The sequence below is a fragment of the Anopheles gambiae genome, chromosome 2, assembly GCF_943734735.2.
Source record: "Anopheles gambiae chromosome 2, idAnoGambNW_F1_1, whole genome shotgun sequence".
NCBI classification, from domain to species: domain Eukaryota; kingdom Metazoa; phylum Arthropoda; class Insecta; order Diptera; family Culicidae; genus Anopheles; species Anopheles gambiae.
Window position 1 is genome coordinate 37,480,168 of NC_064601.1, and position 15,717 is coordinate 37,495,884.

General features: G+C 42.2%; 1 protein-coding gene across 1 annotated transcript; it reads left to right on the forward strand.

Annotated features, from left to right (window-relative positions):
• Positions 1-3,768: 3,768 nt before the first annotated feature.
• LOC4577192 (uncharacterized) lies at positions 3,769-5,102 on the forward strand. Its single transcript, XM_001230839.4, has 2 exons — positions 3,769-4,362; positions 4,435-5,102. Exons 1-2 carry the CDS (start codon positions 3,873-3,875, stop codon positions 4,710-4,712), a joined length of 768 nt encoding a protein of 255 aa, XP_001230840.4. The 5' UTR covers positions 3,769-3,872; the 3' UTR covers positions 4,713-5,102.
• The last annotated feature ends 10,615 nt before the right edge of the window (positions 5,103-15,717 follow it).

Sequence of the window (15,717 nt, forward strand, 5' to 3'; positions counted from 1 at the left end):
TACCCTCATTGTGTGTGCTTATGTGTATGGGCGTGTTCCGCAGTGTGTGTACGGCGTTGTTTGAATTCCGGGTGGAGCACGAAAGGACGGCTCTTTTGGGGGGGAAGAAAATTAGGCAGCTCGCTACTGGGGATCAGCAATGAGTAGATAGATAATTCATACTCAAAAAAACTGCTGGAACGGTATTTTGTCGTCGGCTGTTAGTTGTAACGGAAAACGGATTATGCTCAAGCGGAGAAGGGAGCAACCAAAAACATATTGTTTAGCCTTCCAGATGCATTAAATGACCCATTTAGAAACGTACCAGAAGTACGATCGATCACTGACCGATCATTTGCAGGCGCGAATGGGGTTAGTGTGCTCGAGGTTACTGGTGATGTGGGGAACACGTACGCACGGTGTATTAAGCCAACGATTTGGATTTGTTTGGAACGCGCCACCAAAGAGAGATGATGTGGGCACGACAGAAAATTGATACATCTTACCTCATGTGGATCGAAATTACCTTCATCTTGATTTTGATGTTCAATAAACATCAGTTGATTGATTATCGATGCTATGCGATGAGCACTGATCTGAACAGTGCAGTTAGTAATACAAAGTATTTTCCTCTGCGTTTTATACCTTCACTAAAATATTAGAATTTTGTGGGCTGCTTTGCTTTTAATGTTCTATGTAGAGTACCATCAAAAAGTGCTTTTTAAATGTTTTGCTGTTTTTATGCTGTCAGAAGAATATTTTTAGTATAAGTACAAACACCCCTTGCTATTCTAGAGATAAGGCTTCGGTACAGTCTTTGAGTGGTTTATGCTATGGTTTAATATTCCTTCTAAATTACTAATTACTTACTAACAGGCATTAATGATACAGCATTCTTGGTATAGATAAGGTATACTTTGAAATTGTAATTATTTTTACTCAAAATATCAAACCAAGCGTAGCAAACCATAAGAAAAAGTTGCATACTTAGTGGCGCATAGGACAACATTACATGAGGAATTATTTTAATAGGTCGCTAGAATGATGCAACAGGCTTGAGAATGACAAAAGATCTTGGAAATAATGTTTATACTAAAATTACTAACAAATGTTGTCATAAAATAAACTTCTAAATTATAAAAACTTCCTTGCAATAAATTTATATTGCGGGAGGACATGCCTCAGTTTCTTAAAAGCGATGGTATTCGGTAAGGTCTTTTGCATGATGAGCAAGGAACTAAAGGGAACTACTACTTTACCGGTTCCTTGGCTACCCGAGGACTACGGAAGGCGCCCTCAAACTTGTCAGTGCGCGCTCCGTATTGTTTCAATATAACGTTACTGAGAGGCATTTTAATACTAAGCTAGTGATGTGAGTACATGTGGCTTTACCGTCTTATGCACATTCACTTACTAGAAAACTAACATTGAGTAGGTTTATAAAAAAAAACTACAACATGTCTCTAAAGAACATAAATCATTGTAATGTCACAATTAGTTCACAATTGTGTATAACATGAAAGAAATGAAACTTTCGATCATCCGAAAAACTGCATGCAAATGGTTTCCATTGGTTTGGCGTGAAAGTTTGTCGAACAAATCGGTAGAATATTTGGTTAATAATCGTGTAATGACAAAAACGCGTGCATCCAGCAAACGTACGGTGATCGGTTGCTCCACATTCAACAGGGGAATGCCCGCCATTGAAAGGGAAAAGCTTTACGGTACAGTATCGGACAGAAAGATAGGGCATTGGGTTTTTAACGCACCGTGCACCCGTTGGGCCAAGTTTATGTGTGGTTTGTATGTGTTTGTGTTTGTGTGTGTGTGTGTGTATGTGTGTGTATGTGTGTGTGTGTATGTGTGTGTGCATGTGTGTGTGTGTGTGGATGTATGTTTGAATGTGTATTGATGTGTGTGTTTGTTTCACAAGTAGGTCGTTTCGGATAGATTTGTAAGTAGCTTTTTTGTGTTTTGGGTTAGGTTTTTGGTGTGATAAGCAGGACCACCGCCCTCACGATCAGTGTGTTTTCGATATATTAACAATGTTACGGTCTTCTTTCGCCGTGGTCTTCTGAGGACGACCGGTTGACTTACGCGTTTCGGTTGTCCAAGCGCGTTTCAGTTGTCTAAGCACGTTTCGGTTGTCCGAAGCGCGTTTGCCACAAAAGTGCGCGATCGTTCCATTACGAACTCGATCCTTTTGCGCTTAATGCCAGCAGCAGCCATTCGCTTTTACATATGGCGCTGATAATCGGTACAACGTTTACCTCGACCCATTGTTACTAACATTGCTTGCTTGGACCGTCAAGAACGCGCTGGTTAAAAACTTGGACACGGCTGATCCCGTGCTCTGCCTGCGTTCTACTTCTATACGCGATGAATTACATCGTTGTCGAGCAGCGAAAACATCGCATGGATAAAAACTATCAACGAGTACGCGAGTAAGCGTCTTCCCTTCAAAATCGAGAACAGAATACTGCCGCGCTCATGAAACAAAACGCCCATTGAAAAGAACAACTGCGCGCCAGCTCAATGCACGCACAAAGTTTACCATTCGCACACAACGTGCAACGCAGAGATGCACGAAGGCCTTTCAATGGCGTGCACTGGAGAAACACCTGTGAGAGAATGCCGAGTTCATTGCTATTGTGCGTGTGTCCATTTCGCACCGGTGTCGCATTCACATTCATGAAACAGCACACCTGCGTTTTCGTCCGAGGAACAAGGGCTGCTGTCGATGCAAACTTTAGTTTTTATCCAAGTGTAAACGCACAATGTTTCACATGATAACACACATAATAAGAATAATTTCAACGCAATATGACATCATGGCAAGCTATGTTTTTCAGACACAAACCCGCGCACTTGCAAATACACATTAAAAAGCACACTCACTTTCTACTACTACACACACACACATGCACACACACACACACAAACACACACACACACAAACACACACACACACACACACTCACACACTCACACACATACACACACACATACACACACACAAACACGAGTAACGTGGCAAAACAAGTGCACGGTGCATTGAAAAAAAGGGTCCTATCTTAATGTCCGATACTGTACGCTTCACTAACCCAATGAGGCCGATCCGTTTCATAGCCCGTACTCTAAAGTGGATTTGCTCGAATTTGTGTCGCAATGGTGTCCCGAAGCTACTTGCAGCTGGAGCGCGTCAAACAGTACCTTTCTTTGGAGAGTTGTTGTATTTTTGCTTTGTTTTTTTTTCTTCTGAGCTCCCCCTAACCCACAGAACCCAGAGAGAAACGTATGCACGTGGAGAGTGTGAGCAGCTTTTCACTTCATACCGACAAATCTAATTGAACCGCGAAAATCTTGATCATTACCTCTTTATTACCATCCACAGAAAGTTTTCCTTCTCCTCCTTCTGAATCTCTTCGCATCGTAATGCCCACCGTTGGTTCTTCACCGATGGCAAGGCCAAGATCAAGTAGCAAACGGAAGGAGACGAAAGATGGCTGCCACGAAACAGGTGTCTCCGAGGGCTTTGCGATCGCACCAGCAAACCTAATCATGCGTTAAACAAACCTCAGCGAAAATGCGTCCACGGGTCTAGTGAGGCAAACGATCTAGGGCCAAGCGGTACGGTTTTGTTCGCCTTTCTTCTTTCCCCTCAGCCCTGGTTCTGGCATCATTTTTCATCTCTGCGGTTCTCCCCTGCCCTGGCGAGGGAAATTCGGGAGAGACAAACATCGGGATGATCGATGGCAAGTGCGCAAGATCGTATAAAAGTACGCTATGTCGGTGGTTATTTCGTCAGTGATCAAGTGTTCGACTTCCGAAACAGTTGTCAATTGTGTGCTACCGAGCAGTGCCTTCAGCAGCAGTACTTCAACATAGCGACAATGCGTTCTTCGAAAGTTATTCTCAGTGCAGTGTTGGTTCTGGCGAGTTGGATGTACGCCACGGAAGCAGCCATTGCGGGCAATGGCGGTGGGTCTGTGTTTTCCTCGTCCAAGAAAATGTGTGATCAGCGGTACAGCGTGAATTGTTTGAAGCTAGAGCTAGTGTCCTTCCTGGAGCGTGTCACCAACCAGAAAGAGTACAACCTGATGGCGGGCATTAGTGTGGTGCGCGATCCGGGTGCAAACATTACCCGTACTGCGGACCTCATTGCTGAGGTGACGCGCATCTTCCCGACGAATCCGGAGCGACGGTTGGACGAGTTCTTGCTGACCAAGCTGAACGACTATCTGCAGACGCACTCGTTACGGCTGAAGTTTGTCGACGGGGATGCGTTCCAGAAGGCACGGGAAGTGTTTGCCGGACGCAAGGGCAAGCTGGGCAAGAAAGGTGGACTGGAAACTCTTATCGCTGGTGCCATGATGATGAAGGGTGCGTATAGGGTTGCGGTTTCGATGTTCTAAATGTGCTAAATGCTAATGAATTTCGCGTATACGTTTACAGGAACACTGGCGGCGATCGGACTGGGAGCATTGGCACTGATCGCTGGCAAAGCGCTCATGACGGGACTGTTGGCGTTGATGCTGGCGGCCATTGTTGGTCTGAAGTCATTGGCTAGTGGAGGCGGCGGTGGTCATAAGTCAACGACGTACGAGATTGTCGCCAAACCGATGTATTCTCACTCGCACTCGGAACACGATGAGGTGGGACACGGTCACACGGGATACGGCGGATATGGCCGATCGTACGATCTTCCCTACTCGGGACAAAAGCCCAACTGAGCTTTGATTGGAGAATAGAGTTATTTAAGAACACTAGTAAGGGTATGCAATTTCCGACAAAAACTGTGCCTATGCAAACTTGCCCTCTCGATGGTATATTTAGGGGTCTTTCTATGAAGTTATTTATTTAAACACTGTTAGTGAGCTGTCGTTTCTCTCTTGCCAAAATGTATTCTTAATTTATTTATTTATTAAAGCTTAGATAACTAAACTGTCAGATTGTTATGGAGTAAATGCTTCAACCAGAAAATTTGAATAAAAAAGAACGATAAATACATTCGTAATTCAATGTGCTGTTAAGTATGTTAAATGTTATTAATAATATACACGTTTGTTCTGTTGCTGTCTCTTGTCCAGAGTCGAATTTCCCTATAAGTGGACTGAGCGGCTGCGTGAGGCCCCGGCCAAAAGGGATCCCCAAAATCTCTCTAGCAAATGTATCACTTTTATATTCGATTGATTTGTTTTTTTTTTTTTAATTCACGTATGAACGAAAAAATAATCTATCTCAAATTAAATACTTACAAGTATTTGGAGGTTATTCATCACTTTTATATCAAAAGCAATCAAAAGTTATTAAGAAGACTGTTTGAAAGCCTGAACATACTTCCTCACTTTTCCTAAATAGCAATAAAACACTCATAACGGTGAAGCATGAAGTTTTTTTTTCTTCTGGCTCGTTTAACTATATAAACATTTTAAAGGACCTTATCGGACCTTGTCTCGATGGAAAGGATGACAAGTCTACAAATACACAAGTACAGAATGATCAACGTGGAACACTAGGATAAAGTGATTTTTGGTGTCCGTGAAACAGTAAAAGTGATGCATCAGAATTATAAAACTGTGTGCAGTTTCTTTTACCTCTCATATACGTAATTGAACAAACTAATGAACTGCAAAATCTTCTTCACAATTACAAAAGTATAAATGAATACATTCACTACAGTTTTTTTGATAGACTTTCCAAATGTGTCTTTTAGGTTAAGTAGAAAGTTCAGGTTTTTTACAGTGGTCAAGTTGATCAGGCAATTGAATCACGGTAGACCAACCTTTATCAGTACTGATATTTTGCAGGTCTGCAGTTTTTGTAACGTTTTCTTTGCTTGATTCATTTCACAAAGTTCTTGGTCGCAAACATATTGATCGCGAAATTCTTGTTCGCAAAAATCTTGGTCGCAAAAATCTTTCATAATCATATGAAATTTTCTTACAGATCAGTTAAACTAAACCCTTAAAAGCTTTGTTTTATAGTTATAGAAAAATCCAAGAAAATCCAAAGTTGGCCGCTCATTGTTTACTAAGCCCGATTCATACTTCACATATCCGATTTTAGATAGGTGGATAGGGATTAGATAGGTAAACCCTATATTGTGTGATGCACAAATGTGTTTCTTGTGCGCTTTTCTGAATCTCCCTGGATGAAGGGGCATGTTGAAGGAGTTCAGTATGGCTACATATGTGGTGTGCAGGTGTAATGCAGATTTTAAGCCAAGGAATTCATCGTCATATTTCTGCTATTATTTTTTATTCGTGCAAATTTTTACCATAACAATTATTGAAATCTTTAACAGCCGAATAACTAACTTTCCCTAGAAAACTAACTAAATAAATAACACACCAACTATTGATTAAAAAATGAAAAAAACGACAAAACATTCTAGAAAAATCGTCAATGATAATGACAAAAAAAAACAGTTTACCACTCATATTCTCTATAATTATTAGTACTAAGAAGATCTTTCCCATTTTTAAGATATGTATACGGGCTTATACCAGTACACTTGTGGTCCTGGAAAAAAAATATTTTACTTTTGAAACAAGTTATATAGAAAAGAGCTTCCTACATACCTAGTTTTACATTTAACGAGTAGGTCACTGGAACGGAATAAACTCGTCATGAGGGGTTCTACTGTACTAAGTATAGATATATGGTATTTGTAGAATGATATTGATAAAAAATGGAAAGAATAATACTTATTGAAATTGGTGTATTTTAGAGATTTTAAAGGAAAACATTGAATGAAAGCTGCAGCGCTTTGATTTTTACACACCTGATTCTCTAGACATTTTGGTAGACAATTAGGGGCCACATTTTGAACTCCCGCTTAGGGCACCCAGATGGATAAATCCGCCTATGCCTATGGCATAATTACGTGTGATGAACACAATAGTCTTCGTGTTGAAAAGAAAAAGACGGTTGAAAAGAGCTTTCTATGGAAAGACGGAGCTTTAGCTGAGCTTTTGACTGTTTATTATGTGATTGTGATTATGCGAATAAAGCTGACACATGTTACGCGTTGTTTGAATGACACTCTTTAAGTGTTATAAATTATAGACACTGGTGAAGTATAAAATATCATTAAAATAATTTTAGTTCAATTTGGTCTACAACACAAGGCATAGAAATTAACTTAGATTTATCAAGAGGCGCTTAACACTAGTGCATATAATGGGAACAATGAATACACTCTTAATAATGATGTACTTCAGTGAGTACGAAGTCTTGCTTTTGCACAATAATTCACGACAGCTAGTTGATTTACATTAAAAAGTGGCGTTGTTTACAAAACGAACAGAACAAACATACAGTAAAAACAGAACAATTGTATTGTACTGCATGGGTGCTTTTGTGTGGTGGCCCTAATGCATTACAGGATTAGTGAACAAGGTTTTCCTGTTGATCGATCGTTTAGATGCATGAGAGTGCAGAAAAATATGTAACAACAGCATTAAACTGCATGATGCACTTTCACTGCAACGATGATGCTTGATTGATACGTGTACCTGTTTATCGTATGTGGAGTAAGCGATGTGTCAAATCGAGTTCACCTAGAAACCACTTCCTTATCCGATCGGAGCGTAATTACTTTTTTGTTCTTAAGCTCATCATACTCCGGTCGTCATTAAGCGTATACTAACGTATGCTAAGCGTTGAGCCTACGAGGCAGCCACCTTGTCAAAGCTTCTGCTTATCCGAATGTATGTGAATTATATGATGCACATGCTGCAGTTGCCTAAATACAACGGTTGCTTGAATTTATTTCATGCGTGTGTCCGTGTGTATTTCATGCGTACAATATGGCAACATGTTATACATCCAAGGAACCCACAATTTTATGTCATATTTGACAACCGCTTCGATCGAGTTTAGGATAGTGGCTGATTTAATTGGGCAGTGTAGTTTCCTGCAGATGATGAGTGATCAAATGGTAGACAGCTGAAAAACGTGAAAATCGACGTACCGTGCATGCTGAAAACCATTTGTATGCAACACTTCGGAAAAGTGATAGTTTTTACATGGGAATGCGGAATTTCTCGACCGCAAAATTTTGGTTCGTGTATTTTCGGCTTGAAGTGTCCAAATTTAGGGCTCCACCACAAAAGATGCATGCATTATTTGCGATAACCTAACCAAAAAAAACCTGGAGCATACTTGCAAGTAACCTTACGCGTAACTTTTTCTTTCCTTACCGTATCAATAAACGATGCGCAATCTCAGATTTATCTGTCCAACAGATTGGTTTGATACATTTATCTGACAAAAAAATATATATCTCGGAAATATAATCTTGAAAATTTATACGCAATCTTGGCGCAATCTGAAATTTTATGGAAATGACGATTATAGCTCAGGGTTGGCTACGCGAAATTATATATTTTTTGACAAAACGAATTTATGCGCAATCTGAGATTGCACATCGTTTATTAATACGGTTATTTTCTTGAATCTATTTCTGCTTCATTCAAATAAAGTTCTTCGTGAGCCGGATCAAAAGCCTTTGCGGGGCGCATGTGGCCGTATGTTTGACACGTTTGCAGCAGAGGCTAGCCTAAATACTGATAACTTTTTTTATCTGAGTATAGGTATTGATATATGGCACATTACAGTGTAGAAAACTTCTGATGGTGTTACTTCGATATAAATATTATGTTTTTAAAACAGTATTTGATACACGTTGGCCAGATTTTACTTTAAACAACTAATCTTTTATGTAGAAAGTGCTATTTAAACATACTATTAAAGGATGTTTTGTCCAGCAATCTTTTATTAATTAATCAGTATATTGTCGAATAATTTGCCGAATGCCTATGAATTCTAAATATACTTTAATGTGTAATGTATCTCAAGAACTAATTACTGAAGGAATGTTAGTAGTTCCATACTTGACATTCTTGGGTTAGTCTTACTAAGAAAAGACAAAATTTTAAACGTGTGCTGACTGTATATTGCGTTATTATGCAAAGGAGAAGAAGAAGAAGGCGCAGTTTTTACTCGCTGGATATATTTTTTAATCACGTAATTTATGGATAGAGTCTCATGACATTCGTACAGCTATAATGAGCTTAAAATAGTTTATGAAATCTAAATTGAAGTGTAATGTTAGGTCATTCTGTAGATCGGTCAATATTCCTGATCATAGCATAATAGAAAACCTCGTGAAGGACAACGGATATAATTTGTATATACGTAATGTAAAGTTATTGTGACTCTATTCGTCTTGCTGACCAAATATCTGGTTGTCTATCGATATCGTTTAACTGTGAGTAAGTTTGAACACTACATTTGATAATAATTTATCATATACATCAAAAAGGTAAATGTCGATCAAAGTAGAAACTGTGTAAAATACGAAATTACAGGGCATATTAACACAAATCAATAACAAAACAAAATATACCAATAAAAGCAACTCTAAGAAAATGAAGAGGATCACCTAGATCCAGCCTCCCTTATTTTAACTCAATCTCATCTCACCATGCTCATCTTCCTCTCATCATCTCACCACGAAATGGGATGAGTAATGCCGGCAAAGCGATCGCTCGCACAGATCAGCACGACGAGAACGCGTAGCGAGATGGGCAGCTACCGCAAACTGAACCCCCCCTGGTGCCCACAAAGGCGTGAGCGTTCGCGAGTGAGAAAGAAAGTTGATAAAACACTCGCCGTACACCGGAAACTGACTCAGTCCGATCGAGACAGCGCGCAACGGAGGACGCGTACCGACTGGTTGTTTGGCGCACCAAGAGGCTTCGCCCGTGAGAATCAACTGCCTATCCAAGACCTGCTGCACGCTCCAAACCCTTGCACATGTGTACGTGAGTAGCGGCGGCAACTTTCACTGCTTTCCCATTCCGGTACTGGTGAAGGGGTTCGTCGTCGTCGCCTTCGTCGTTGTCGGCGAGACCAGCGAGTGTATCCAGTGAGCAAGAGAGCAAACAGACAGCAGTAGTGGTGTCTCGAGTGGAGTGTTTGTAGTATCACCGAAGTGTGTGGTTGGTTGTGTGGATAGAAAAGAGAGTGTGTGTGTGTTTACACGGTGATTAATTAGTGAGCTTTAAGTGGATAAAGGTACACTTAGTGGGAGCAAGGGATATCTTTAAGGGATGGGAAGGGTAGTGTATTGGTGTGCACCCGCTACTAAATGCCTTTCGATCGATTGGTGATCGTTTAAGGTGGACTATGGTAATCGATCGTACTGTCGGATAAGCAGTGATAAGCCTCTCCCCGGTGCGATCACGTGTTCGTTTGAGTGCGCAGGTGGGTCAGGGTGAGAGCGAGAAATGACTCCAAACGTAATGCGCAGATGGTAGCTGAAAGCAGTTCGACGACTTTCCAGAAAAAAAAACACGGAACTCTGTAGCACAGGAGAAAGGTGAAGAGAAGGCTTGGAATTGGTTGCTAATAATTCGTCGTTCTGCTTTCGATGTTGTCTGACATTTGAGAACACGCCGGGGTTGTGCACACCGGTATGTCCAGGAAGGAAAGTGGGTGGGTGAGGCTGGCCGAAAAATGTTGAGAGAGAGCAGAATACGTTCGGTGTCTTCACACCGCTATCTACAGTTTACAGCCAACAGGAGAACCGTCACCGACCTCGGAGAGTGGGAATATGTTGTATAGTGTACGTGGATGACAACCGGAACGTACCCGGTTGAATCCACATGGGTTGAATATTTTTCTGCTGACCGATTTCCGACACTGGCTGGCTGACCGTATGTTTGAGTGTGTTTGTGTGCGCACACCAGAGTGTGGTTCATTTGTTGCGGTGGGGTCCGCGCTGGTGGTTTAATTAATTCACCCCAAAAAGGTTCGGGGTTGATAAGCGAATGCTAACGGGATGCGTCGGACAGCCAGAGACAAACGGTACCGGATTTTTGGTGCGTTCACGTACGCAGAACCGTCGGAGCATTGGTGCAACCTTTCGGAAAACCTGGTCGTTAGGAGAGTGGGCACCCTGTTGTTGTTGTTGGTGCCGATGGGAAGGAGGTTTTTCGGCCAACGGGAGGAAGCATTTGCATGGGGTCGCGAAGCATTGTGAGGCAGATGGTTCAAATTATACGAATGGTTTAAGATAACAATGAGGAATTTTAAAACAATAACAACACTTTCTCCTTTCTCGGTTTGTTTGTTTGCTGAGCTAAACGGCATCTTTCAATGGGGATTGCTAACCTTTTGTCAAACCGGTATGCAGCGCAGATTATTCTTCGAAAAGACTTACTAATGTCCAAGATTGATTACAGGCTCAATGCTATCGGAGGCGTTATTAGAAGGTTTGCAATTAACGATGATAAAAAATTTTGATCCAGAATCGGCTGGCCCGGACGTCCCACCTGAATGGAACTGTTTTTTTAATGGTCTTGAAATTGTACTTTAATCGAGATCATTGCTTTCATTATCTTCTATGCTTTCAACCGCATTCGAAAGACTTTCAGTGAAGAACGTTTCACCCAAAACAACATGCGTAAGCGAAGCATTTAGATCGATTTCGACCATCGATTTTCTTGTATTGAAAGCCGTCGACGCTAACCCACTTACCCGAATTGACACCGGGAGGGGCAATTGGAATTGGTTCGAGGCAGGCGAAAAAAATAAAATCGAAAAGACATACTCCACTGACCCTGATCAGAACAGATGGGTTAACAAAAACGCTGAAGCTGGGACGATAAGCAAAAAAGGAGCAATCGCTCCAAAACGCTTAAATTATGAGTAACCCAAAACGTTGTTCTGCTCTTTTTCTTGCTCCCTCTGTACGATTGTACCTCAGGTAGCGATTGTACCAATTTACAGCTTCAGTAGCATCCGTTCTGCGGTGTGAAGTGTTGTTCCTATTTTTTTTCGATACATTTAATTGGGGTGTGTGTGTGTGGATATTTAACGCCATCAGCAGGTTATTGTACTTCCGCTCATAGACAGGAAGAGTTCGAGTTTCCTCCAATAAGCGCCACTCCCAACGAAAAGAATGTTCCAATCATCTTGACCTACCTAAAAGCCGCTAATAGATTATCATCGTGTTGAACGTTTAGTAGTTTTTGTTCCCTCGCCCTAACACGTGATATTTCTCTTCCCTTCCTATTGAGAGTTGCTCTGATTTTTTAGCGGTAAATCACCGCTGATCCATTCTCTATGGGTTTTTTTTGGCATCGGTGCGGCAAGCAAGAATTCTCAAAACGATATCGTTAATATGCATTAGCTTCAGCATCGATTTTTTTGCCGTCTGCTTCTAGAAGGGCGGCTGTATCGATGGGCGAGAATGTGGTACGATTTTTTTAGGGTGATGTTGTTATTGTTGTTGGGTTTTTCCTACCAAAGCTTATCCATTTAGCACCCGAACGGGATCGGTCTGCTTTCGGCGTTTCGTGCAAAGTCATGATATGTGGGAAGTAATTGCATTTTAATTCTACCAGAATTCCTTTCTAGCATCCGACAGCAAAGGGGTGCATGGACACTGATTCGGTTGCGGATGAACATCGGAACGAAAAAGTGGTTTAAATGATTTTTTTTTTCATAATAGAATTTAACCAACCACGTCTAATGAGTGGATGTACGGGGTATTATGATGGTTCGTTTATTTTGGAAAATTATAGAGGATGGTGATACAAGTTATTCTTCAAAACGTGGAAAATGCCATTTGAGCTAAACAGATAGAACAAGGAACAACACATTAAAACGAGCGAGTTTGATCATTCACACCTCCAACCAAATGTGAATGAAGCAACGAATAGAAGCGGTAGAATAAACCGAAAAACTCAAACCAAGAGGTTAATGAGCTTAAAAGCTTTCTTTTACAAAGTTCTTTAATTATCAACTTGCGCACCGTAACGGTGAAAAATGATATATTACAACGTGCAAATTATTCGTTGCCAAATTCCGCAGCTAAAAGGCCAAAGGCCCGCTAGTAATCCTTAGCATCCCATCAATAGCGCAGCGCAGAATACCGTAAAGCTCTCGCCATCATAAAAAAAGATCAAAGGAGAAAGCCTCAAACATGTTTGGCTCGTGGCTGTATTGGAATTATTTCTTTATCGTAGTTTCGATAAGGCGCTGGCGTTGTCCGGCGATTAATCAATTCTGTTTCAATACCGATACACTGATGGATGGAACAACTGGAGGCATAAACCGTACAACCAATCACAGTTTGTAGCGATGTTTGCGATGTACTGTATGCTCTTTGGGGGGAGCAGTACAACATGGAATGAAAAGTAATGCTAACAGTGGTGAAAAACGTCAATATAGCCCTGCAGCGAGCGATAAAAGCATCGTGTCCGGCGCGCGATTGCAACCAAAGGTGCGCTAAACAGTGCGTGATGTGGGAAAATGTTTACAGGCTAGATAGTAATGGTGATGGAAGCGTTACTTCACTCCCATCGGTTTGTGATTTTTGAATATTTGTAAGCACCGGGGCACATCCGAATGCATTGGGGCAACACGCTGCTAACAGGCGAGCAATAATGCACGCACGGTGCGCAATGCAGCAACGCCCGAAGCCACCCATATTAATTGCCACCCCTATTGCCTGCCCAGCGCATTTGGTGAGCGAGCAGGGAAAAGCTTTCCCATTCACGGCCAACTGGACGGTCATTATCACGGCTGTGGCCGCGATCGCGCGCCCATCGTGATGTAAGGCGCCACAGCCGGCAACATTGGCACATTGGGAAAAGCTGTTAGCCAAGCTGCCTGTCGAGCTGTTGTTTATTAGGGAAGTAGGTGAATATTAATGATACGCATACGATCGTCGCTCGATTTCCCCGTCTGTGATGCTGGGCCGGGCAAGACGGTTCTGATTAATTGATTAATCAATTAATGCAAACTGGATGCTGGCGAGATGGGTTTGCGTGTGATGAAAATGCGCGGCTGTGCCATTTCTTACGCTGGTTATAGCTTTTGATCAGCTACCGAGCCGTAATTGTTCGCGATCGATCGCGTGCGTTTATTGGCAAGGCATGATTTTCGGAAAATTGCCCCCTCGAAATGAGGTTGCTTTGAAATTATTTCCCAATTCGATTAGCAAGCGATTAGGCATGTTTCTCCGCGGGATGGCGGGATCGTCCGCGTGATAAACATGAGTGTACAAAATTATCTCTTTCCTGTAAGCGGACCGAAAACACCTCATCGCTCCAAAGTGTGTGAGTTTGTAGCCATTATCGATCATCGATCGTCAAAAAGAGCCATCAAGTTTGCTAGATAGGAATCGATTTCGTGGCGAAGTGCCGGTACTTTACTGCGCAGCTTCAAGTTTCTCTCCGCATTTTTTGAAAGAAAGAACCTGGAGTGCGGTAAAGTGCCATTGAAGATGTGCCCTAACCCGGCACCGTACTGGTTTCACTTTTCCGAGTGGAAATAAATAGAAAAGGAAGTGCACACACACACAGTGTTCGACCGCTTTCGCAAACGACGAGCAAATTAGCGATGCAACCAACGGGGGGCAGTGTTGACGATTGCCGATGTTATGCTAGAAAAATAGGGGAAGAAACATGTGTTTTCTGTTTCGGGATGGAAGAAATAGAAATTCGGTTAGGGTGAAACACTTTGAAAGAGGCCTGCTCCCCGGGCCGGCAGGGTAGCAATTAGTGTCGTGTGCGGTGAATATGTTGCTCTTGAAAACGCGATCCATCAGTTTGTGAAGATTAAAATGGTGAGCTCGCGATCGGATAGTGCAATTATATATCAATGAAAACGGTTCCGGCGTGGGCAAGATCCGGTTTAGGTTCAAGTAAAAGTATCAACAACAACAAAAAACTATCTTTTTTTATAACGCATTTTGTTGGATTCCCCCTAAAGCGCTACGGTTCACCCAACATACACGCGAGATATTATGCTCTGCTTACGCTGCCGAATGTCGGTCACCTTGCCGGAGCATGTCAATTTGGGGGAGTTTTGTTCGCATGTTGTTCCGCGGCTACAAGCAGCAAGCGGTCAAAACCCTTTGCAGCATGCAAACGAAAAGAAAAACGAATCTGGCTCATGAACTTGCGGTGAACATTGACGATTGAAAGAGAAGAGACCGAAAATCGGTGAATGACAGTTTAATACCTTTTTTTTTACGTGCATTACACGCCCATTTGCAACGTGAGTTCGATTGTAGCGACGGGCTACAAGCTGGGCGGGAAGCAATTGACTCGGAACGGAACCTTGACCACAGCAGAGGGCATTTCAAATTGGTAGACAAATCGCCGAAATATACTCACGCATCAATGGTGGAACGCCCTACAAAGGCATGTAACTTCAGAAGCGTCTAAAAGTGCATGGTGAAAACTTTCCAATTTTGGGGACATCCTTTTGCGTGGTAAGCGGTGGGCGTAGGATGTATCTTATCGTCACGTACGTCGCGGACCAACCAGCCTGAACGAAGATGCATCTTCACACGAACGTAGCGAATCTTCCCAGAGGAAGGTGAAATTGGACGTGTCCCACGGTTGCACGTCTTCTCGGGGGTGGGCCAGTCAGCTTCGAAGGGAATTCGAGGGAAGATGCCTTTACTAGCGAGCCGGGCAGTCGATAACCGGTTTAGTTGCAGTCGCGACATCAGCTGGTAACGTTCACTTTCTGCTGTCGGTACTGATATAGCTTGTGTGTTTTGGTGTTCTCTTTTCTCTGCAGCAATCCTACAATCCTGCCGCGGGATTGCCATGTGGTCTGACAAAAAGTGATTAGCACGACGGTGTGTACGGTGTGCAGTGTCTGTTTGTGAGTGTATCTAGAACTTAGTGAGCAAAGAAACTGTGT